The 25,659-nt window shown below is 46.9% G+C and overlaps 2 protein-coding genes across 4 annotated transcripts; one reads left to right on the top strand and one right to left on the bottom strand.

The window, feature by feature from the left end:
* Positions 1 to 7,217: 7,217 nt before the first annotated feature.
* Positions 7,218 to 8,960, top strand: POP5 (POP5 homolog, ribonuclease P/MRP subunit). 3 transcript variants are annotated; one of them, XR_006170555.1, is made up of 7 exons: positions 7,218 to 7,255; positions 7,322 to 7,464; positions 7,533 to 7,682; positions 7,849 to 7,932; positions 8,002 to 8,187; positions 8,307 to 8,363; positions 8,462 to 8,960. XR_006170555.1 is itself a non-coding variant. In XM_042828770.1 (5 exons), exons 1-5 carry the CDS (start codon positions 7,236 to 7,238, stop codon positions 8,100 to 8,102), a joined length of 498 nt encoding a protein of 165 aa, XP_042684704.1. In that variant the 5' UTR covers positions 7,218 to 7,235; the 3' UTR covers positions 8,103 to 8,267. The 3 variants fall into 3 exon arrangements, 1 of the variants encoding a protein (XP_042684704.1); XR_006170554.1 differs by having other exon boundaries at positions 8,307 to 8,960; XM_042828770.1 differs by lacking the exons at positions 8,307 to 8,363; positions 8,462 to 8,960 and having other exon boundaries at positions 8,002 to 8,267.
* Positions 8,598 to 24,481, bottom strand: RNF10 (ring finger protein 10). The gene is made up of 17 exons (XM_042828768.1): positions 24,344 to 24,481; positions 20,686 to 20,888; positions 19,469 to 19,668; positions 18,690 to 18,780; positions 17,504 to 17,688; positions 17,291 to 17,427; positions 15,593 to 15,753; positions 14,956 to 15,084; positions 14,544 to 14,802; positions 14,199 to 14,332; positions 13,593 to 13,710; positions 13,172 to 13,273; positions 12,590 to 12,724; positions 11,796 to 11,893; positions 11,530 to 11,590; positions 11,224 to 11,382; positions 8,598 to 10,947 (listed from the first exon to the last, which is right to left on the bottom strand). The coding sequence occupies exons 1-17, from the start codon at positions 24,378 to 24,380 to the stop codon at positions 10,871 to 10,873; spliced, it is 2,286 nt and encodes a 761-aa protein (XP_042684702.1). The 5' UTR covers positions 24,381 to 24,481; the 3' UTR covers positions 8,598 to 10,870.
* Between the last annotated feature and the right edge of the window lie 1,178 nt (positions 24,482 to 25,659).

The raw sequence follows: 25,659 nt of genomic DNA, 5'->3' as shown, positions 1-25,659 counted from the left end.
CTTCATCCAGCCCACCACTGAGCTGAAAATCCTCAGGATACGACACAAACATGCATTGCTTTTCAGGCTTTTACTGCAGGGCCGGTTAACCAAGTGGACGAGAAAGATGTGATCCTATTTATGGTAACAGACAACATTTCCGGATGAAAAGGATTAATACTTTTAAACAAATTGCCTGTTCTCCCCTCCACGTGGCTGAAGCACAGCCATTATTGCCCAAGCCGGCGCACAGCAGACAAAGAAACCCTCCGACGTCACGGTGGAGATCAGCTTCATCCTTTGTCTGCTCCCTCCCCCAGCTCAAACTCTCGTCTTTGTCCTAATTATAATAGCGTTGGAAATTATCATGGTTTAAAAAAAGATGCCAGCTTATATAATATTCCTATTGCTTATTAATGATTTCAGAAGGGAGAGCGAGTTGCCTTGCATTGTGGGAATTATGCAAACTGAGGCTGAGCCGCACCTTGCTGGGCTCCACCAGTCTCTTATTTGGAAGCTTGATGCATGAGGATTACCATGTAATAACAGATGTAAAGGCTTTTAGTGAATGACAGGCCTGCCACACACACTTGAACAAGAAGACATGACAGGCATCACATGTCACACTGATTAGCCCTGGGCATTTTTCAGAGGCAGAAGACCGAAGGCGCAGTGACTTTAGCCGCCCGGCAATGTGATAATCCCCAAGGCGGCACAGCCTGACGAGTTTGATTGCTGTTTGGAATGGGAGCTTATGAATAATAATAAAGAAAACATCAGACTGGGTTTTGGTGACACACTTACACAGCGCTGACAGCCAGAAAGACAGTCTGCTTGAATACAGAGTCCTTAAGTCCATTACTTAATCTAAAATTACTTACATCCTGTCCTCTAAACATCATCCTCTTCCATAAAGCTATAACGTGTGAAAGACTTAATAAGGAACTGAACTTGAGATTTAGTGTGTGCTCCACATGAAATATTCTGTGTCTTTGTCACTATGGCATCTTTCAGTCAGAGAATGCAGGGTAGAGTAGGAGGGAACGTGAATGGGAGCAGGAGCTCTGGATCCATGCTATCAACTCCTGCTGTTTTATTGGAAAATGAGCTTCAGTATAAGGTGACACCATCAGTCTATGATGCTGAGATATCAAAAGACTAATTCAGTTTCTTGCCCCCACACTTACAGAGGAACACCTGCACCCGGCAAGCCCCCAAAATAAAAGAGCTCCGTACATATAATTTAAGAAAATTAATTAAATAAAATGATTTTAAAATGATTTTGTTGATGTCTGTGATCTGACTCATAGATGCTCATCATCTTACAATGCTGATTATATAATAGGAAGTAGATGTGCTTCTCAAAGCAAGAGATGTGCATATGCAGCAGTGTGCATTAAAATACCGAGAGCTGAAGCTGAGAATGTGTTTCAGGGGATATCTAACAACCCCAAATCCATTACCTTTTTTTTTTCTTTTTTAAATCCTATATCGTACCAAAAAAAAACCAAAAAACAAAAAACCAACTCCACAGTTTTTTACTTAAAGGTCTGTCCATCTGTTTGCCACATGCAGAGATGAGGGAGCTCTCCTTTGGCCAAGCAATTGGGGTAGGAAAAGGGACAGAGAAGGGACACGTTAAATGAATCAATCCATCTACCGGAGACCAACTGGCCATGGCTTAGTTTCTCAGCCTGCATGCGCACACTGGTTTGAAGCTATGTACACCACCATGCCAGTCCTTCAAACAGCTCCCATTGCATCTCCAGCACCATCTAGGACTTTGCTGGCAGGAAGAGTGCTCCCTGGCTTGGCATCGAGGCAGTCCTGGGGGCTGGCATACAACAGGCACATGCTGAAATGTGGGGAAAAGTGAGCTCCCTTAGGAAAGGTGGAAAATGAAACCAGATGCCACCGATGCTGAGAGAAAGAAGAAACCAGATCTGATCCTTTAGATGACTTGATGGAGGCTGCTCGTGTTCAGAGGCAGAAGGACCAAATTCAGCTCTAATTAAGTCACTAATGTTACAGTGGGACAAACATGATCTTTTGTGCATCGCAGGTATGAAACAGGGACACAGAAGGTCACACAGCAACAAGTGCTTGAGTTCAGCAGGTGCACTGTTGAGTTTTAGTGCTTTGAGGGATGTGCCCTCAGCGTTCCCAGAGCACTGCAGGAAGGGTGCCATGTCTGCCACCATGAGCTTCAGCTTGGGACCAACCAACAGCAGGCAAAAGTCATCCCCAGTGCCAGCTCGAGCTCCAGTGCCCTCAGGGCACCTGGTGGGATCAGCCTAGCAAATGCAGCAAGACATTTTTTGTTTGTTTCTGTCTTCACAGTGTGCATAGTTAGGAAAAGTGACAAATGTTTGCAGCCTTTAAGTAAGGTGCAAACATGTCCTTAAAAAAAAATAAATGAATAAAATCAAGAAGCTCCAGCAAGCTTCCTAAAATAGGTCAGATGCTTCCCGTGCTGTTTGTCTTCTTCAGCCTGTAGCAGCCATGGCCCCCAGAGATGTGTTTGCACTTACTGGTCACTGCAAGCACCCCCAGCCAGCATGGCACAAATCAAAGAGCTGCAATTGACTTTGCCCCACTCAAATCTGCACTTTCATACTGCACCCCGCTTTGCTTTTGGGGGGCTTTCAATTAGTGTGCTGGGCAGCTGGATGGATGGAGGCTGGAACAGAGCGGTGAGGAGGCGTCCAGCAGATTGGGTCAGGCAGAGCAGAGATCCACGTGCCCCGAGTGGGTGACTGACACACTCCTTGCACCGAGCTGACACCAGGACAAGCTGAGCCCCCCGGCAGCCAGCCCCAGCCCCAGCCTTACCTCCTGCACGCCGTGCTGCTCTGCCAGAGCCACGCAGCAGGCACGCCTTATGTAAGGTTGCTCCAGGATGCCTGTCCTCTCGCTCAGCGTCGCAGCTGCAGAGTGATGGATGTGCTGGAAAATGCTTTTCATTTGTCTCTCTCATTAGGGAGACAAGAGCTCTACAGAAGGCATCTCTGATCCTATGCTGCTCGAGGCTGCTGGAGTTCAACACAAAGCCACGTAGAAAAAGGGCTGTTCGACATATGGCACTGTAAGCAGATGTACTGATGGGGCTGTGGCTTGCCCTGCACACGGGGATGCAGGGGAAAGAAAAAGCAAAGAGCAAAGATCTGCTCTACCCAGGTAAAAAACACATTTTGTTTCTTCTCCTGATTCAAACATCAAGGTCTTGTCTCTTTGGCAGACAGCACTGACCCACACCTGAGGTGCTGGTTACTCAAGACTTGCAGGTTTTTGCTTGCTTTTCTTTCAGAAGCTTCCTTCACAGATAGGTACACCGGAGGGTTTTTGTTTATTTGAAATGTTTTCCCTTTCCTTTATCTGCGGTTGTTCCACGGGTGCCTGGAAACTTACTGATGAAAAGCCTCTCAGCATCAGCAGTGAAAGCTGCCTCGCAGATTGCATCTCCTGCCTCAGCGCCTTGCAGCACAGCACAGATGAGGAGCCCCGTCTCATTGCCATGCTCTGAGATCTGCTCTATCTCAACGTACTGCTCTCGAGTGCAGGCTGGAAATGGAGTAGAACTCTCTGAGCCATTCCGAGGTTGATGTCAGTCTTTGCTGTAACTTATGGAACGCTGTCCTCCCCCCAATAGGTGGCAAGAAGAGAAAATCCTGCTAATGCTATTGGGTTCTTTGAGAAGAAGCATTTTTTCAATTAAACGTAATTAAGAGAAATTACCCTTTATCTTCAGAGACCAGAACAAAGAATAATTAATCCATCCTAACACCCCTGTTAAGGAGGCTTTACGTATGGTTTCTTCACACAGCAGATCACACGGTAACTTCTGTGTCCTGCTGCTCCCTCTGCTCTCATAGGCAGGAAGGAAAGAGAAAAGAGGATCCTGACCTAGCTGAACTGATACTCCAGGTTCTGCCTTAAGCAGTGAGCTCAGAGCTCAGCAGCAGCTGTTTGCTCCTTGCAGCAGCTTGCTGCAAACAAAAAGGGCGCTGCCCACAGATTTCCTATTTAGAAGCAGTTTTACTGCATTTGATAATTAAGAGCACATGGTCACCATTAATCTAAAGAGAACGACTGTTTCCAACAGTTCTTGACTGTTCCAACAAAGAAATCTGCAAATTTCATTCTTTCATTATGCGTTGATTATATTTGCATTAGCATTTATATGCTAAGGTGATAAAAAAGGATAGCTTTATTCCTAAGTATATTGATCTGAGGGCTCCTGAGCTAAAAAGGAAGGAGGGGAAATACAGAAAATGAGAGAGTAAAAGGAAGGGACCAAAGTGAGAGAGAACACGTCCCAAATATTCCTTTAAAGCATCTACATGAAAGGCTCCAGGCCAACATGCTTACAGAATGCACTCTTCTGTGTCAGTGACCTTGTGAAGATAAACTGAACAAAAAGCTTCGGGCAGCATCACACAGAGGATTTAAGAAGCAGTTTTAATTTTAGGCAGATTGTTTTGTGTTCAACCACAGGGTTATCTGGGGATGCAATGTGCATGCAGTGGAACAAAACATAGCTGTCACCCTCATACCACACCTGATGGCAAGTTCAGCTCAGTGCTTCCAGGGGGAAGCAAAGCCATGGCTTTGGCTGTGCGAGGAAGATCAAATTGTGGTATCACCAGGATGGAGCACCAGCACGCCTAATTTTACTCCAGAACATAATTAATTACTTGGCTACATTATGTGTGAGCAACATACAAGACTGAGACTCCAACACAGTATGCTCTAACACGCTGGCTCCCTCTGCTCCCATTGTGTCCTTGCTCCCCATCTCCAGCCTGACAGCTATTTACCACAAACGATGTGTTGATTCCTTTTGTACCTCTGCTTCCTTGTCTACAAAATGCAAACATCCTATCTAAAAAGGACGAAGATTCACGAACTGATCTCTGTCTTTTCAGTGAACGCATATGCTGGTGATTTTAAATATAGCAAAAAGTTATGAATTCTAAGAGCTGACTGCATGCAGTAAAGGGTGTACATCAATCACACTGTTTACTGCAGCTTATTAGCACAATTAATTCCATACGATACAAATATGACTTAGCCCATAATCTGGAGATTACATATATTGTGTAAACCCAACACAAAGGTCTGGATCCCAAAGGCCCAGCTCTCAAAGGCCAACCCCATCTGGAGCAAACAGAACAGAGCCACTTCAGAGGACACCAGGGCTCCATTCCCACAGCAGATGTAACCTCCCCCATTTTCTAGCCCCATCCTGCTTTTCAGATCAGGCAGGGCATGGCTGACAGGTTCAAAAGCCCCTCGACCATTTCTGATAAGTGTAAGGTATTTGGTTCACCGCCTGGGTTGGGTGAATTTGGCACCTGTTCCCAAAACTCATCCTCCCAATATGCATCAGCAGCTTGAGTCCAAATCTACAACTGCCCACATGGGCACCCAGCATCTGGGCAGGATCCACGGGACATGGATGGAAGAAAACCTCAACAGGGAATCCTCTGAGGCCCCTGAAGCGTCTGGCAGTGACAGCAACACAAGACCCAAAGGACTCTGAAACATGCTTTGTCCTGCTCTCTAAAACACATCAGTTAATATCAGCCATTTGTAGCCTTTACTGTATTATTCTCAAAATGAAATCATTATGCGAACCAAGATCAGAAAAAATCAGCCCAGGAGTTTATTGGACTCACCCCTTTGTAGGACAATCATTGATGAAGCCATCATTCCTTATACATTGATTAAGAGCCTTCTATCCAAAGTTCTCAAAAAGCTTTACAAATCATTTCTAATGCACCTAGAGTGCATGTTACTTGCCCCTGCCCTAGCACACTCTGACCTCCATAATTTCTATTTGATAAGCTATTCCAAGGCCATATAGTCTCTCTAGGTCTGCAGGAGAGACACCCATCCTCCTTCTTGGCAGCTCTCTGCAGCCAATCTTCAACTCAAATTGCATTTTCCAAATTTTTCTCTCTCCAACCCTATTTCAGGAGACAGTTCTTTCCCACCTTGGCCATGTAACTCAGTGTCTCTTATGATTGCTTCTTGAATCACTGACACAAATCAATACAGCAAAGCTTGCAGAGGACAGGGCGAGGAGGAAAGAAAACAAACGAGGAGGTGTTAGAATCTTGTAGTCCTGGGCTGTCAGCTCAACAAACCGTGAAGCCTGCCCAGATCTGCACGCCTTGTGCTGACACGAGCGCTGTCTGCAGGGAGCTGTGGTGGCTCAGGGCTGCTCTGCGCATCGTCCAAATCAACAACAGGGAACTGAAGGCCATATCCTACGTCAAATGAAGCAGGACGGCGCTCTCTCACCACACTGCTCTCTCTTTGCACTGTGTCTCTCCTAATCAGCTTTCTGGACCGAAAACTGAGGCTTTCGCAATGCACGGGGCCGTGCCTGTAGCATGCACAGTGCACATGTCCTATCGGATTATAGGGCACAGTGCACTCAGGCGGGCTGCTCGTCCAGCCCCAGCTGTGCCTCCGCAAGAACCGGGAAACGAGGAGGGCAGCAGTGACAGCAACCTGAACAGGTCAGAAGGCAGGGAGGGGAACAGCACTGCACTGACAGCTGCTGGCTCCTCACTGCACAGCAAAACCACACGGGAACCCCACAGAGCGATGCCTTTGGTAGCACACAGAGATGTGGGAGCACAGAACGGAGCCCAGGCAGCTGTCAGAGCACAGAGCAATGCAGGAAAGGCCTGCTACCTGCACCACAGGCTGGCATATATCCACATTGCCTCTGTTCACAGCACACAGGTAAAGGCCTCGCAGCAGACTTGGTGCTTTTCTCCCCAGAAAGTCTCATTAACGCCTGCCTGAAGGCGACGGAGGGGAGTCAGGAGAGAGCGGGAGCAGCAGAGCGGGCAGTCAGCAGCACCTGTGTCACGAGGCAGGAGTTTAACACCCAGGACAGGAATTGCTCTGCCTTTATCACTGCTTTGTCCACAGAAGGCCGTTAAGGGCGACGTTTCCACTCCCAATGAGCCGTGAGGCGCGCGGACGCCCCTCGACGCCTCGCACCGCGCCTCGAGCGCCCCCGCGCGGCGGCTGTGAGGAAAGCGGCGAAGCGCGGGAAGCAGCGCGCATGCGCAAAGCCACAGCCAGCCGCGGGAGGAAGGAACGCAGCACGCAGGCTGAGCGAGGACGGGAAGTCCTTCCTCTTTCCCCGCCCCTGCGCCATGGCGATTGGCTGCGGTGAGCGGAGGCCGCTCGCTCATTGGATGAGCATCATCCGCGCGGAGGGGCCCGGCGGCGGCATGGTTCGCTTCAAGAACAGGTGAGGCCGCGGTGTGGCGGCGCGGTGCGGTTCCGCCGGCAGCTCACAGCGGCCTGCCGCCCGCAGGTACGTGCTGTGCGAGGTGCTCTCGGAGGACCCGCGGTGCCGGCAGTGCATCGAGGACCGCGCGGTGGGCCTCGCCGTCAGGGACGCCGTCGCGCGGGCGCACGGGGACTACGGGCTGGGCTGCTGCTGCGTGTCCTTCACAGGTAGCGGGGCGGGGCCGCGGGGGCTCGGCGGGGCGGCGCGGGCGCTGACGGCTGCGTTCGGCCCGCAGTGAAGTACCTGAACGCGTACACCGGCACCGTGCTGCTGCGCTGCCGCAAGGACTTCCAGCGCCTGCTGAGCTCGGCGCTGCCGCTCGTCCGGCACCTGGAGGGCCGCGGGCAGCGCTTCCCCTGCGCGCTGCGCACGCTGCACGTGGGCGGTGAGTGCGGTACCTGGGGGGGGAACGGATCCGTCCGTAGCGCGGCCGCTCGGCACCTGCGCTGACGGAGGGGTACCGTTAATGGGCGGCAGGGCGGCCTGCGCACGGATGCCGCGTGCTACAACAACGCTCGGTTCCAAACGCGCCGCTTTCGCGCCTCCCGCAGGTACCATCAGAACCTGTCAGAAGTTTCTCATCCAGTATAACAGAAGGCAGCTGCTGCTGCTGCTGCAGAAGTGTACGAGTGAAGGTGAGTTCCTCCGGCCCCGCGGCTCTGCTCGTGGGGCTGCGGCACCACTGCTGCTGTGTCTTTTGGCAGAGGAGAGGCGCAGCGTGCGGCAGGCGGTGCTGAGCTGCTCCCTCACAGAAGAGCAGGCGCAGAGCGGGGAGGAGGAGGAGGATGGCACAGAGACAGACTGAGCAGCACTTGTTCGCCTTTGTTCTGGACCTGGCTATCATCAAAGCGATACCAAGTATCCTCCTGTGTTAAGTAAAGCAAGTAAAGGTGCTTTTCCTGGCTCTACTTAGATTTCATTTCTCCCTTCCAAGTGTTCTTAAATAAAATGCATTCAAAAAACCACAAAAGATTATGCTTAAGTAGGTTTCTTGCCTCTTTTATTCCAGGATTCAAACCTTTGACTGCTCCAAAGGAGCGAAGCTCAACGTGATCTTTGTGCTGAGGTAGAAGTGAACTTCAGGCAGTTGGTATGGGAAAGAAATGTAGTTATGCTCCCTCGGTACAGAGAGCAATAACTTTAGTTTTTGCCCTTATCTTCCAGTGCAGCTGTTCTTGAAAGGGTTGTCTGGTGTTTCAAGTCACAAAAGCACTGATTGTCTACAGGAGCATAGACTACAGGGAACACAAGGTGGAACTACGTGGCTCAGCTCCACCCAACCCCTTTTAAAACTCATAGGTACAATTACTGCTTAGATATTTATTGAGGTTACACCAGTCAGTTACAGGAAAGTAGCACTGCTGCTCACATCTCTTGAATCCATTGGAAAACAAAACACAACTTGAAGATCTGCCCAATAGAGGCTGCCCCTGCACACAGGAGAGCCTTCTTTGCCTGCGTTCTTCCCTTGTGACAGTGCCTGTGAGACAGGGAGGTGAGTTGTACCAGCTCCAACTCCTCCTTCTTGTCAACTCAAAGAAAACTCAACTGTAACAGTGTAGGAGATAATAAACAATATAATGGTTAGACACTCAAGTAGTTACTCCTGTTCCATGGCTTAAAATAACTGTTACAAGTAAGAAACAATACCATTGTGAAAACAGTTAACTGCATACTTGAATTTTTTTTTATTTAATGGCTTTCTGTGCCCTCACCAACAATTTTCCAATGTGCATTTGAAGCATTAACAGCAAGCTGTGTGCCACTCCTAGGCACTTTGTTTCTTTATATTCCCTTGACAAGCTGTGCTCTTTCCCTCAAGTGTAGTTAATTGTGACCAAGTGTGAAATTAAGCTGCTTTCAAAGAATGTTTTGCCAGTGTTTCCTCTGTTCTCCCCTAGTAATAGAAACATTCCTGCCCTCCCCAGTCTCCCCCCTCTTTCTGGCTCGCAGCTGCAGTTTTTTGTGCTCTGTGGTACTCGGGTGCCTGGAGGAAGCACCTGTAGAAGGAGCCTCTTTTTTTTGACATGAAGCAGCAATTTACTGACAGACTTTTCAAGGTAGGAATAAAACCAGTGAACATGTCAGTGGTGTGAGGATACCTAATAACAGAAGTTTCAAATCCATGGGATCTCTGCTCAAACTGGTCACAGCACAGAAGAGAGAGAGGGCAGAGGCTGCTTCTTAAAGGAAGCCCATAAGCTTTTCAAAAGCTATGTGAACGCTCTTGGCACAGGTGGGGCTGAATATAACAGAAGACACCTGTCACTATGTTACGTGTTACTTCATAGCAGCTTCCTGAAAGGAAATCTGTAGCATTAGTATGATGCTAAACTTGCTCGTGTTACCAAAAGTGGTGTGACACTGTGGTGATACAAACTTGGAGCTCAAAAAGTCTGCAGTATTGTAAGTGTGCGCATATGATTTATTGCGACTGGTGGCCTTGACTGGTACATTACACCTACAGTTCATTTTATTTAACAAAATCCACACCACTTAACTCATTAGCTTCAAATCAAACCACAAGCAGTGCAGAATGCAACCACCCAAAGAAAGAGGGAGGAGGGGTCCAAAAGAGGCATGGTTATAGCCGAGGTGCTTACTGCAGATCAGCTCGCATCCCAGAACCAAGCAGATACAGAACTTTATCCCAGTGCAAGAGATCCATGTTTCTTGCTGAGGGATAAAAGAGTCTATACACTCCAGCTATCAGTTGTTCCTCCAATTCAAGAGCAGCCAGCGTCAAAATGTAGTTCACCTATTTACCAAGAGCCCTAGGGTGGAGTGTTTGCTCTGGATGATCATCAGGTTACAAAGAATTTGTCAGCCATGGTTGGCAAAAGGAAAAAAAAAAAAAAGAGCAGCCTCATTCAACCCACATTAAAACAGAGCTAAACAACTGAGATAAGCCAGGAGTTCCTTCTACCACAGTGCCAGTATGCACTTTGAAATACACAATTTCAGCAACAGTCACTTCAAAGCCAAGTAGCCAAGTTCTTTACACTCACCTCAGCTTTAAGCCTTTCAAAGCCAGGAGAACAGAAGGAATTCTTGCTCTTTAGAAAAAGAACAGATAGCAGCTAACACTTGAAAGCCAGAAAGCTCTTTTGCCCCAGTGCAGAGGAAACCAGTTTCCAAAGAAAGCAGTTTAACAGCTTTACTGAAACAGCACTCACAATCAGACAGACTTCTGTCCGTGCATTTCTGGGGGAGGTAAAGACTCTGCCTCTTCACTTAGGCAATATTGCAGCACTCTGGCAGTACCATTCAGATGTAAACACTTTCATACTGCTTACTAGGCCAAAAGAACTGACGTGGTACAGACTAGAAGCCTTGGCTGAATAATCTCTGGGTTTTATCTTTCAAAACTTTGTTTCAGTATAAACCAATTTGGTAAGCTGGAATAAAAAAAGAAATCTTCAACATATACTGTCATGGTTTCCTCCTGAAACACCCTAGAAGCCCTGGAAAAACAAGTTTAGTCTGTTCAAATTTAAATACTTAAACTATAGCAGCAAAACAAAGCAAAATGAAAAGAAAACCAGGAGAGGAAACTTCTCTTGAATAGCAGAATCACTTTGTGTGAACAACAGAGGTGCTGAATAGTAGCTTCTGCTTCTGTTTCTTTCTTTTCTTCCCTCCTTTTTCCTCTGTAAAGAATGAAAAAGACACTGTCATTCTTCTTGTGGAACAGGGATAGCACACAAGAAACCAGTGCTAACTGAGATCTTCTAAGCTCCCTCTAAGATAACTGCTTTAAGCTACCAGAAGCCCTAACCAAGTGGTTCAGAAACCACAACTTGATACTTTTCAGACCTGCTTTGCAGCTGATTTTTGATCCCCAAAATTTCTTCTCTTCCTTCTCCCGGAGGCAGAAATATTCATTTTTTCTTGCTTCAGAATTTTCAGAAGCCTCCCCTCCTCACCTGACAAATGATCAGCTGTGGACGGTTTGTCCAGTTTCAGGAGGGCAGCTTCAATAGCTTGGCTGAAGGAATTCTGGAAGCTGGGCACAGGTATGCGGTCAGAGCTGTCACTTTCTGCATCGCTCTCCACTGGCACAGGCAGTGCCAGAGTGTTCTCATCTGAAAGAAAGGGAAGGGATGTGTGAGACTTCCACAGTGCAAATGCCTTTCCCCCCCACTCCAGGTGTCTCTCGTTAAGCTACAAAATGTCCTTAAGATTTAGATGCACAGTAAAGAAGCCAATGTAGTAATATTAAGTTTTCTTACCCTTTGTCTTTGGAGCAGGTTTGGGCCACGTTTCAGGTTTTGCCCTTCCAACCCTCAGCATCTATCAAAAAAGTGGTAAGATCTGATTAAATCCCATGCATCAGAACAATCCTGCTTATGCCCTAAGTAGCAAGAAAACCCAGGAATACATTCAGCCTCCAAACCCTATATTTTCTCCTTGAGATTTATCCCAGATTGCAATTGTGTTTTCAGACTCATCCACTAAGATACAAGTAATTCTGACAAGATTTACTCTTGTCTCTTACCTGGGCAAAGGATGGGAATGGAGACTCTTCTTCTAAACTCCCACAGAGTGACGGGCTGGCCTGGCTGGCAGCAGGAGAAAATGGAGTTGGAATAGAATCTATCAAGAAAAAGAACTTGGTTAAAGCCAGGTGCATTTTAGCAAAGGCACTTATGCAGCTCATAAATACAAAACAGAAATAAAGGATTTTATTATCTTCCATTTTCTCTCACTGGTTCCATTCCTTGATCACATAGAGGGAAGTTTTGAATTTGCTCAATATTTAAATTAAAGATTGTGGGATGGTTTTTTTGTTTTGTTTTGTTTCATTTCTGAGTTGTTTTTGTTTACTTTAAAAACAGCACTTATTAATAATCTCTACTTAATGTTTTTTAAGAACTGCAAGATATACTATATAACATTTGGAGATGCATCACCAGATAACAAATGGGGTGCTTATCAGTTATATTTTGCTATGTTTTTGCTACACCATGGGGGAAAATAGAGATAGAAGAAATGCCAGTAGAGTGTTCCTGGCACACATGCATTTCTGCCTTTCCCCAGCTCTGTCCCCTTTATTCTCTTCTGTGTCAGCAAAGATTTAACAGATGCAGTAATTACAGTGTAGATATCGTTGTCATTACAGTACAGGAAAAAGCAAATCCCTTAGCAGTGTTAGTCATTCCAGTACGATCTTTAAGGCAACCTAAGAAAGTAGTCATTGGTCAGTATTAAGAAACCTTAGCTTGACCTGAGCAACAGATCCCCAGAGAACTGACCAAGAGCTAGATGTATTAAGTTTCTCCAGATGCTCACCTGTCTGAAACACAGGGCTTCTGCCAAGAGGAGAGAGACAGAAGCTCTGATGATCAGTGCTGGTAGTTTCTCTATGGCAAGAGGTAAAGGCAGGGAACTGCTGCAGATTCTCTAAAGCAATATGGACTTCTGGATCTAGAAAGAGGTTTTAATTAAAGTAGTACACAACGTGGGGGAAGACTGTCGAGCAAGTTGTTTCAGGATGCTAGTAGGTGCCACCTCAGAAATTTTCTTTCCATCCTCTATTTTACAAGCTCTGCTGCTGGATGGAAGCAGCTTTCAGGCTTCTCCCCCCTCTCCTCCCCCCCCACCTTCTACACTTTCTACTATAAAAACAGAAGTCAAAAATCCCGAGAGCTAGATGGAGACAACTGTGCCCTCAAATGCTCTCTCTCCAATAACGTACAAGTATGCAGGAACTGAATCACATCATTCAGCACCCTAAAAACACTTTGTCACTCAGAACCATTTCTAAGTACACACTACAAACTAAAGGCCTTACAATTCATTCCACAGCTCAAGAAATCAGCTCAGCACTAAAGATGACCGTGAACCCACCAGTTACACTCGAGCAAAACTTACACTTGCCCTGTTTCTTGTTTTCCTCTATCTCAATTCTGCGTTCCCGACGCCGCTCATCGCGAGCCTTCTTCTGCCGCAGGCGCTTCCTCTTCTCAATGTCATCTAGGAGCAACACGCAGCGTTGGATATAAAAGAACCACACCAGTGCTTTGGCAATGTTTCCTCCAGCTTTGTGAACAATGTGCTCAGTTATATTAGTAACAAGACATGCTTACAAACTACATACACTCCTGCAAGCAGTCAAGCCTTTTTATTCTTTGTGTAGTTGTCGTCACAGCAGTGAGTAAAGGCTGTTCTGTCTTGCAGTCAGCAGCCAGTTGATGCAAGAGGAATAAAGCTGCTACTTTTGTAATTTTTCCTGCTATTAAGGGATAGGAAAGATTCCCCCCTTACCAAGATTTTTAGAAAGGTAAATACCAACCTGAGAACAGCTCTAAGGTCTCCTTAGAGATGATGGGAGGCTTCAGAGCCAGTTCACAAATGCTGAACTCGCAGGTGAGGGGCAAGTGACAGAGGTAACGATGACGCTGTCTTATATCCTGATTAAGAAAAAAGGCAAACATACAACTGCAAAATCTAGAGACTGCCATACTGATGAACAACAGTGGAGACTGAATGCCCATCCTTCATCAAATCAAATGGGGGGGGGAAAAAAAACAAAGAACATAGCAACACAGTAATTATTTCATGAACTACAAAAATGTGAATGATGCCTTGGGTCAGAACCAAATACTCCAAAATCTCCAACAAATGCATCATACCCATACCTGGATGAGGTTATCCCAGATTTTTTATTTTTAAGATAGCTCTAAGAACAAACCAACACCAAGCTTGCAACTCTCTTACTCCTACAACTTCTTACCTTCTAGAACAAAGCAAGCCAAACTGCAGCTGTGCATCAAAAACAACTTAAAGTACTGCAGCTTACACAGATGCCTTTCACAGAGTAGCACACCCATCCATTTCCTTATTACTGAAGAGAAACATCTCACCTATCAGAGATCAAACGTGGAAGTAAAATAACTACCTCTGTCATTGAGTATCCAGCTATCTCCACCACAGCTGCAGTTATCTTCTCCGGGCTCTTCTCCAAGCTGCCATATTCACGAACGAGGCATCGAACGTTCACAGGGTGAAGATACATGCACTGTCCATCCTCCGCTGCAACATAAGACACCATCAGTTGTTCTTTGCCTGTTAATTTTTAAAAGGCTTCTCCCCACCTCAGTCCACTCAACCGTAATGAAAATGAAGTTCCTTTCTGAGGGTGTGGGAGTTTTACTGCACAGACTTTAGCTGAACCTAACAAAGTGACAAGAGCCCCAAAGGAGGCATCTCTGCCCCCATGACTCCAGGATTTCACTGCACTGACCTTGATAGAAATAGTAAAAAGGAGAGTTGTTAAGATGTCCGCTGCTAACTGTTTCTTTAGACTCCTGGTAGCTTGTTTCAGCTGGATTTGATTCTCCTCTAGTGTTCACTTCAGGTTCCCCTATGTTATCCACCTCATGCATTTCCTCTTCATCCAACACCGCCTCTTCTGACTCAGCAGGAGGCAAAAAGGAACTTGCTACATCAGAGCAAGGCTCCACAAGCTCCTCGTCAAACGCAGAGAGATACTCCACATCACACTAACACAGCAGAGAGCACACAGTTAGAACCACATCACCTCCTTCAAAGGATAATCACCGCCGCAAAAATCTTTGGTACCAGTTCGCCCTGCATTGCAGCGTAAAGTGGCAGAACTAGATATTAAGGTCTGTCTGGTCAGAGCTGTCACTCACCTTTTTCTCTTGGGAAACTGCAGGCTCCATTGGCTTGGAGCTGTCTAGGACCAATTCTTCCACAGCTGCACTAATTGCAGCAACACCACTGTTTTTATCCTGGTCAGCAGAGAGCGCCGCTTCTCGCTCCTGCAGGTGATCAAAAGAGAACAAGAGTCAGCTTCCTATTTCAGACAGGAGACTGTCACCACAATTATTTTCAGCCCTGGCCTATGTTCAGGTTTTCAAAGACCTTTAATCCATCTGTGATAAAAGGTGATCATTGAAGAGAGGTCCCCTCCCACTGCATGGCACCTAAAGGCTTTGAAAAAGAATACTCTACAGGTTTGCTCATATTTGTGGCACAGAATTTACCCCAGAAACTACTAGATTTCTTTTGAGAGCAAAACCCTTCCACATTTTTTGAAGGAATCCCATTTAGTGAAATGCATTCTCTTATCACGTGAAGGCATCACACCAGGTACCTGGAGCCCAAAGGCTACAGCCTCCTCCAAGATTTCTATCACTCCTCTAGCAGCAAACATTACCACTTTGATAGCATGTCTATCACAGAGACCAGAACAATCACACACAGCCACTTCAGTGGCAGAATGCTCAGCATACTGTTAAAAATAAAGTTACTAAAAAAGGCTCTCACCTTCAGTTCCTGGATGGCTGCCTCAATGAAGCATGCCTCAGGAGTATGTTTTTCCTCCTCATACTGCTTTAGCAATGCTGCTTTCTCCTCCAGAATCACCAGCTGCAAGACCTGCTCCCTGGATGCCAGGAGCAGCTTTGAATACTGGCTGTGCTGATCATCTAACAGAAGCAGCAGAAACATTAGTATCTTCAAGGAGAGGCACCAGTTTGAATAGGCATAGGGAATTACAATTTCTTCTGAAGTTTCACTACTGCTCAATTTTGTGAGTTAAATCACTGTGAGGTGGACAATACTTAGAATGTGCTTGATACAAACTCTGCACGTTACTGTTCTATTACTGATGGCACAAACTGGTGCCAAATGCCTGCCCTGCTACATGGATCTCTGCTACAGCATTTTTATCTGCCACTTTCAACCTGCCAATTCACCACCTAAGTGCTTAGCATCAAAAAATTACATCCAAGCTTCTTTTCTGTGGAAGCATCAGCCCTGTAAAGCCCACAGTGGTCACAGCTTCCTGAAAATCCAGTCTGCAGCTTCTTCCTCTTCTCTGCATACTCACACACACTGCAACTGTTTTGTCTTAAATAAGGTCATAATCCCTTACTTATTCAAAACCCATAGACTGTTAACAGTCTAATAATAATTAGCCCAATAACAATTAGTCTGATAATTAGTCTTTTACAGTAAGCACAGCAGAAATTATAGATAAACTAAAGAAGCTTAGCAAAATGTACTCATCCTGTTACTAAAGTGCTTAACTATAAGCTTTACAGCAGGAACAGCAGCACATACTGGTACAGTCTGTATTCACTGCTTTCTAAGGTCCAACTTGTGCATAGCTTTGTCTACACAACACCCCATTAATGCTGAACTTTCTGGGTTTGGAATAATCTCACAGCCAGTACTGGGTTTTTATAGAAGGATTTGTTCTTTTGTAAGGGGATTTAAAGTCTTTTACTCTCAAAGGCCAGGGAAATGTAAGCACACGTTCTGCATACTTGGATACACATCATAAGCTGCGAAGCTTGACTTTTTACAGAGAGCTTAAATGCATGCAGCTTTTCACAAACATGGCTGCAAAACAAAGTGAGCCAATAGCAGCCCCAAAACAGCAATGTTAAGTAAAATCATTTAATCAAAGAATTTTTGCAATATTAACAGATAAGTTGATGTATTTGTCACACATCACTCGAGTGGAGAAAACTGAAGAAGTCAGGCAACAGATGTTTGCAGTGGGTCTGCAAGAATTTTTACTATTTCCCCAAATTGTTCACAGATCTTAGTGGATAAGTGAAGACGGTGAAAACCTTGTTGAAAAATACATCCTTGAAATAGTTCAGACGCAGAGACTAAGCCGTAGAATTGAGGAGCCAGAAGGCAAAGTTAAGGCCACCAAAAAGCCAAAGCAGTGAGTGACACTCGTGACTAAACAGTACAGAATGCACAAACTAATAACAAAAGTACAGGAAGCCTGCTTGCAGGAAAACAGAACTCATGTTTAAGCCTTACACAAAGTCAAGCGTGAGTAGAAGGATAATTAAGATGTGATCATTATGGTTTTCAGATGCTAAAACACATGCTTTGGTCTGAACTATTGCAAGATGGCAGCATGGAACTTTCATGGGAAATCTTTAGGCACGTCCTAATGACAGCTCAGAACAGGATGCCAGCCAGCAGGACCGAGACACTCACCTCCAACATAAACAGGCTGCACCATATTCATCCACTGAGATTTGGGCAGTGCTATCAGAACACCTTTCTCTCTTCTCATCAGTTGCATTGTGATGACATCACCGATTGCATACTGACGTGTTGCCATAGCTACAACACTGCAATGCAAGGACGAGGTTAGCAGGGTAAAACTGACATTTCAAAAGACTTATCACTTAATAAATATCATCTCACCTCTTGAGATCCTTCTTGTGAACCGAGCCATAACAAATAGGACATTTACTCCAGGTCTTTTCACTCAAGGAGAGATAATGAAGGATGCAGGCCCAGCAGAAGATATGCCCGCAGCGGGTGATCTTTGCAGCTGTGGGTGGGTACAGACAGATTGGGCAGGAGGGCACCTCATGGCTACAGATTCGCTGAAACGGCACATGAGAAGAACAGCACAAGTTACAGACTTGGGAATCATTCTGTAGCACAGAAATAAACCACCCGTGAGATCTTCTCTAACGTGTCAGACTCCCAGCTTAGGTTCTGCTCGTTTATCAAGAAACGAAGTACACTGTGGACTAAACACCTACAGTCTATACACACAATAACCCACAAAGTCACCCATCTGGCATTTTTACCCTAATAACATTGAAATAGCAACTTCTTCATTTGCCATCTCTTAAGAGTTGACGACATCATCTGAATTCAGATATGGAGAAGATAGCAAATGAATCATGTTACCTCACTTACACAGCACCCATGTGCAGTCCTGACAGACTGAACTGAGAGACTGAACTTACCTATTTCCATGAACAAACTACTTTAGTCAGATGCTCTGTTAGCATCTGGATGTTGCGGGGACAAATCAGCCACACAAGCATCTTATTCATCAGATCTCTCAGGGTCACACAGCAATAAACAAACATACCTGCCCATCACCTAGGTAATACACCATGACTGATCTTTGCAGACTGTAAGTTTCTACTTGAGGCAACCTAAAGTTACGGGCACAATCATCAGAAGATTTTCCACTTTGTTGCTAGGCAAGATGGGCCACGTATGCACACGATAATTCTTCAAAACTCTACACTGTAGTCCTGTTTCATGGACTCATGCCCAGGTTTTCTGTTAATATCTTGATCACAAGGACTGAGTCTATAGAATGTCAGATACTATTTTTGATGAGCTTCCATCTGCAAAAGCAAGAAGCTGCTAATTTTCCTAATAGATTTTAGCACTTCTCTTTTCCTGTCAAAGCACTTCATAACATATTCCATGACAGATCTTCCCCAGTATTGTGGGAGTGACAGAAAAGGCCTCAAGCTCAGAAGCAGCTGAGTTTTATGTAACATCACAAAGAAACAGTTAAAAACAAGTTGAGTTTCTTAATAAAGAGGGAAAAAAAAAGATCCATCCCATCACAACTGACCACTTGCTCCACAAAGTCCCAGTTGACCAAGGTATCTGGATCAGCAAAGTGGACTGTGTAGTCCTGTTCTTCAGAGACAACAAACTGGCAGCTGGGGAAAGGCAAAGAGACAGATGATCTACTCAGTTGTTTCTAAGAATTCTTAAAAAGTACCCCATAGGACTCTCAGAGCTTCTTTGCACAAGACTGCTGGATGCAGTTGCTAATCTCTACCAATAAAAAAATGATGTTCAGTTCACAATCGTTTTCCCAGGATACAGGTATGTCTAACTGCAGTTAGAAATAGCATCACAGAGCGAGCCACACAGAGTGGTCTTCAAAAAAACCAAAACAAACAAACAAACCAAAAACCATAAGAAGCAGAGTCAGGGTCTTTGCTTCTGGGACTTACAAATTCAGACTGGCTTTGATTCAGCAATTGCCACATCCCTACCATCTCAACATGTTGAGTTTTGGAAGAAAGGAACATCTTCCATAAGGAAGCTACATAGGTCCTCCCAAATGGAGTGTCATATTCCACTGATGCTAGAAAATTAAGGTGGAAGTCTAACAGGTTTGTGCCTAAAGGACTCAATTAAATATCCTGTCAATAGGCAAAGAAGGGAACTTGATATATTTTTATCTCTTAAGTACAGTTGTGACCTCTAAAAAGTACAGAGGTAACTTCACCCTGAGGAAGTCAATACAAGTATGCATGGTCAGACAATTCCCTGGCTCCTCAACCCTCGCAGCATACTGTCTCTGTAGAAATCTAACAGCCCTGCCAGTCTTCCACTCACTTGGCCTGTAGGAAGAGCTCCTTGTTGAAAGGCTTATGTCCCCACTTGTTCCTTTTCCCCCAGTTGCCATGTCCATTCCCGTCAAAATGACCAGTCTGGCCACGGGGTTCAAAAGTGAAGTTCAGCAAGTGGTTCAGATTAATCTTCTTGGGACCAGAGAATTGGGCAGGACTGAACTCTGCCCGTTGAGCCTCTGCTACCTAAGAGACAACAGCATTTATTAGAACTTGCCAGAATTTACTGCAAAAGCATCAGTACAGGTGGATACCCAGGCTCCATCAATGATTAAGTACAGAACGTGCAGCACTCACTCACTTACCTTCTCCCATTCCCACTGTGCAAATCAAGCACTGCAGCATAAGAAGGGCATGAGAACCTGGAAGTTAGAACTGAGCGGTCTTACCCACACTGATCAAATGGAGGAGAGTATAAAATCAACCTACGTGATGAAAAGTAAAAGCCAACAATACCCAGCAGCCAAGGTTAATAACAGAAGGAAGTTGTTCAGATCCTCACAGTATTCTCTCAGATAGCCAGCAATACAAGTTTGATTCCTATTTACACAGATCATATTTGTTTTTGTTAGTTTTCATATAACAAAGCAGAGAATGAGAATTCAAGAGACAGCCAATGAGTTTTGACAGTTAGCTCTTCAAGCAAAGGAGCGTTGCTCACCCACTAATACTGACATCAGTGTCTTCTGTATCAATGCAAAACCACCAATACTCTACAGTTTTTACACCCACGTCACCATAAGAAGCCTCAGTCTGGTTTTACTCCATCTTGTTGTCACCAAGGTTAATTTGATTACTTTCCCAATGATGCTACCATGTGCAAATCTGTACACTCAAATGGTCAGATACAATCATCTCAGACCTTTAAAAGCTAGAAATTGTTACCACTACACATTTTCATGGAGGACCTTTCCTTCACGAGATATGTACACAGCCTGCCTAGGTACCCATTCCTCAGATGGCCATTTCACTAGTTTTACTGTTCTTTTTATTGCGAGTCCCTCAGAGCAGACAGCACTCCTCTTCTGTTGTTGAGTGGGAGCAGAACAACCTTGCAATCTGGCATCTCACCGATGTGAGCACCTCTTATTGCTCCTTCCCTTCCCAGCCCAGGAGCTGAACACGGAAGACCTATCTATGCAGGTCAGCGATCCTCTCGTTCCAAGAAAGAAGGCCTTGGAGACACCACGTTACAATTCTCACCTCATCTCGTCTTCCACCATTACTAGAGCTAAAAAGTTTGCCACTTCCACCGCTACCGCCCCTCTGAGGGGGCATCTTGTTAAAAGCTTTGCTTTTCTGTGAATTGGAGCGACGGGACTGGCTGGAAAAGTTCTCATTTTTGGAATATGAAGTTTCTCTTTTCCGATTGTAGCGCTGTTTGGATCCATTCGTATTCTTTCCATCTGAAAGAAAAGAACAACACAAGGATCAACCAGAGCCCCAGAGACAGCACCACCTTGCCCCCTGGTTTGAGCACTGCTCAGAAGGAGGGCATGCACACAGCCCAACAAACTGGTCAGAGCGTAGGGAAGGTTGATCTCCTGTGATTCAGCCCTTATTCAAACAGTTCTCTTAGTTTAATTCATCAGCACGTTCCCTGGTGCACTCAGCGATGAGCACCGACGCTGTGCCTCCATGGCCCATTACAAGAACTGACAGCAGCCGGGTCATTTTTCATTCCATTTCTGAATATTTTATATCCTTCCCTTAAATAAATGCAGCCACCCGCATCTGCCTTGAAGTCTCCCTCTTTTCAAAACTCCACTGCCAATTTTCACTCTGCCCCCAGCTGATCTGTTTTAAAAATTAATACCCTTTTCTTTCACAAGGCCAACAAACACCCACTGATGCTGACACCTCAGCCTCTCAGTGCACATTCCCAATATCTGAGTACTGAATCCATCACCCACACAACAAGGACGGTTTGCCTGGCAGTGTGCTGAGCACACAGCTGCCATACAGCACAGGGAACGAGCACAGAGCAAAACACTGCAGGCCTGAGGCTCACAAGAGCCGAACAATCAGTCAAGCTCCTGAGAAACGTTTCCTATGTCTACACAGCTACTTCTTAAATGGTTAAACTGAAGTCTAACGCTATGGAGATGTCTCCAGTAGCCTTAACCTACTGCTGGAATTGCCTCAAATACGCAGCAGGCTGCTTTCCCACCACCTGCCATAAGCTTTAGTGGCAGAAGAGCTCTGCTGATGAACTTAGAAGCTGAGCTCCCCAGGTTCTCTGCACAACTGCCATCCCCATGCTGCAGCTACCGAGCACCACACACACCTCATATTGGCCATGGCATCCAGCTCTGCTTTGTAAAACAATCCAATCAGTTTCTCCTTTCCCACTCCATAGCCCTTCCCACCCCTTCAGATGAATCTCATATGGCAGCAAACAGGTCAGTGTACCTCACAGTGGCATTGCTCACACAAATCCCTCAGTTCAGAATAAAACCAACCCCACCAGAACCACAGACATGCAACTCCAACACCTGCTGTGCCCCACAGCCACACGCAGGCTGAAAGGACACAGCTTTAGAGTTATCAGGGAAAAAAACACACCAGAAGCTGCCAAGTGCTCAGGGTGTAACCGGGCCTGGTTTCATGATTAGATAGACCTTTTTTGGAGTGTTTGCAGGAAAGAGGCCATAATCAACACCCTTCAGCCTCTGGTCAAAAATCAAGTTATTTAGAGCAGGTTTGGACCACTGCTTCAGTTGTTTACGAGCAAAGCTCACTGCTTCAGAGCCCTCTGAAAACCACAACTGCAGCCAATGCCACAGAAAGGAGCGTTCCTGTTTTGCCTGTAGCGGCTTTGCAGTTTTTTCTGCAACCCCCAATGGAGAAAAACAAACTCAAGAGGAGACGTTCAGTCTGAAGTGAGTTTTTACATTTCTCTACGAGGTCCAGGAGCAGCTCTCCTACGTGCTGCTAACAGAACTTCCTTCCCCTTGTCGTTTCAATCACATTAGTCATCATCAAGGGCACCAGTGTGTCAGCCAGCTGGTTTACACACATTCCTGCCACACTGCATCACTCCAGACAGGCTCCTCCAAGCTCTGCGATTCACAGCAACAGCTCTTACATTTTACAGGAGAGTCCTCCCCACCTGTGCCTCTTCAGGAAGGTCTTCACATTACAGCCTGACAACGCTTCAAACTTGATTTTACTGATCCCTTTTTCCCCCTCCCAAAGTAACTAACCCCACGAGGATTCCAGTCCATCAAGGTAGCAGTGAAATAAGTCAGCAGACAACCAAGAGTTTAAAATATGCATCTGTAATCTGGAACACCTCTTTTTCCCCCAGCAAAACTAAGCAGTGCCATTCCTGCTGACCTTTACAGCAGGCCACGTGCCAGAGCTCTGCTTTGCGTCACCCCTCCCTGCATTCCCTTCAGAGCTGCACAGAGCACAGGGATATCTGCCCTCACGCAGGGAGAAAAGCAAAAGATTCTCACAACAGCCACTCATTAGTTTTAAGCAGGGTATGTTTGGATTTGGGGTTTATTTTTCCATCTTTTCTTGGCAAATTGGACATTGGCAGCAGCAGTGCAGGTGAGGTATTTTCTCTTCCCCTACATCCTCAGTTCTCCTTAGACCTAACCTGTAATATTTACCCACTCATGCTCCAAGAGCAGACCTACAAAATGCTGTCTACATAACTTTATAGTGCTAACAAGAAAACTGTTCCTGCCTTATGGAGTGAAGTTTAATTTAGTTTCTAAGGCCATGTTTGAAAGGAAGTTGGAATGCCTCTCCCACAGTCAGGAGCACCTGCAGCATCCCCATTAGCTCGCTTCAAGCCGTGCTGCAAGAGAACAGGAGGAGCTTCTCCATGGTTTCAGGAATGTCCTTTCCTTCTACTCCTCAGCTGGACACAGCTGCATCGGGTAACTGAGCAGCACATAAAGGACAAGAGCTTGGCTGGACTTAAAGCCAGCGAGCACTGGTGCAAAAGCATTTAGGAAACAGGTCAGCCTTCTGTGGAGAGCATTTCAAAAGGAGACACCAGAGTTTCAGAATTCCTCCCATACAGTTCTCAACCTGGGCAGGCTGCATCAGCTAGCCTCAGCCTGGCTGCTTCTGGGTGGATAAGGAACTTGAGAAAGAAAGCCTGTGTGAGAAAGAGGTGTCAGTGTCTGCTGTGAGACAAGACAGTGAGAAAACAAAGTCACTGTTCAACACCACTGCATTGTGTACACTCAGCCCAGGGCTGTTTGATCCCATCCAACCAGGGGAACCTTCTCATTTTAGTTCTCAATACACTCCAAGGAAGACACTCCCAAACATACATAAACTCCTGCTGAAGAAGTTGCTGCTTGCTTTACAGACCTCCTCAATGTGCCATATAGGCAGGGCCTCATCCCATAGCACCTCCCCACTACAATTAACAGATGTCTCAGAGGCAGAACTACATCACATCAGATATTCTTTATAAGCATACACTTCAAAATTATTAAAAAACAACATCTATACACTTGAAAACAGAAAAACCCTACATATCTAGAGAAAACTACACACAGGCTGCTCAGTGGGAGATCAGTGAATACAGCTGAACAGCAGGCAGTACTCAGCCACCTGGAACCTGAACACATTTACGAGATCTAAAAAGGAGCCAGCATCTTCAGGACACCTAATGCTGTGTGTGGGCTGCCTGAAGTATTTCAGCCAAAATAAACCAGTGAGGAAGGAAATATGGACAGCGATGGTGTTGAAGCAACCTGTAAGCACACACACACACTTCCGGGACCACAACCACACGCTCTGAATGCTGCTGCCTCGCTTCTACAATTTGAAGAAAATGCAGGAATGAGGCTTCTGATCACCCTTAGGGAGCTGGGGGAGGTTCAGGTCTTACCTGGAGAAGAACCAGGAGAGGAAGCAGGAAGGCTCATCACCAACTGCTCCGTCAGCAGAACCAGCTGTGTACAATGACAGCTGTGGCACTTCGATTGCAACACCAGATAGGCTGCAACATGTACTCTGACCTCTCCCAAAGATGGTCAGCAGAGCACTCAGTGAAGGACTGCTGCAGGGACACAGCACCTCCTTAAGCTCAGCAAAAAGGCACAGGCCTGAGTGCAGCACAAAGTCAGTGCTTCTTGACAAGCAGCAGCACACATGTGTTCTTAGTGCAAAACCAGAGCTCTGTCTCTCAAACAGATTGCTCCAATGCCAGTATAGATCATGGAGCCATTGGGTTAGAAAAGACCTCTCAGATCCTCAGCCCACCATGCCCTCTGACGGTGTCCCTCAGTGCCACATCTCCCCAGCTCTAGAACACCTGTCAAAGTGACCACACCACCCCCAGGCAACCTGTGCCAGAGCCTTACAGCTCCTAACAACACGCTTTTCTTAACACCCGACCTGAAACCAAACACAACCCTGAGGGAAGAAGAGAAACCCTTGGAGAACGGGGCCGAGGAGGAGGGAAAACCATAACCACACCAGGCACCGAGCTGAACGCACGGCCCGGGGTCCCTCCCCCCCGTCCCGAATCACGGAGCCCCGCGCAGCCCGAAGGCCGCGACGCCCCCCCGTCCCGTCCTGGCTCTTACCGCCTTTAGGCTTAGACTCCCCAGCGGCGGGCCCGGCCGAGGCGGAGCGCGGCGGCTGCGCTTTGCCGCCGGCCGAGGAGCCGGGCGCACCGGGGCCGCAGGGGCCGCTCTTGTCCATGGCGGGGGCGGAGGAGGGGGGCGCGCCGGGCGGGCTCTGCAGCATCAACGGGCGCCCCGGCGGGCGAGCGGCGGCCCTGGGCGGGGGGGCACAACGGGCGCTGGAGGAGCCGGCGGGGGCCCAGGCTCATGGCCCGCGGGGGGGACCGGCGGGGGCGGCGCAGCGCGGACTCGGCCTCCTTCATGGCGACATCTTCTCGGCGCTCCGCTTGAACCGGGGGAAGGCCGCGGAAGGCCGGGCCGGGCCTGCGGGGCTCCGGGCGACGACGGAAAGAGCTGCTGGCGGAGCCCCGCGGGGCCCGGCTCTGCCTGCCGCCCGCGCGGTCGGTCGGCGCCACGCAGGCACCCTACGGCTCCTCGGCGCCGCCCCGGCCCCGGCTCGGCCGCCGCCGCCGCTGCCCCGTAATGGCGACGAGTCGCCCGCAGCACTGCCGGGACCCGGATGGAGCAGGGCCCGAGCGGGGCGCGGGGCACGCCGGGAGTTGTAGTGCGGGGCCGC

The sequence above is a fragment of the Centrocercus urophasianus genome, unplaced genomic scaffold (assembly GCF_019232065.1).
Source record: "Centrocercus urophasianus isolate 14NV4802_14NV808 unplaced genomic scaffold, USGS_Curo_1.0 seq_30, whole genome shotgun sequence".
NCBI classification, from domain to species: Eukaryota; Metazoa; Chordata; class Aves; order Galliformes; family Phasianidae; genus Centrocercus; species Centrocercus urophasianus.
Note: the sequence above shows the minus strand (reverse complement) of the source record. Positions and strands in the feature narration are given on the sequence as shown.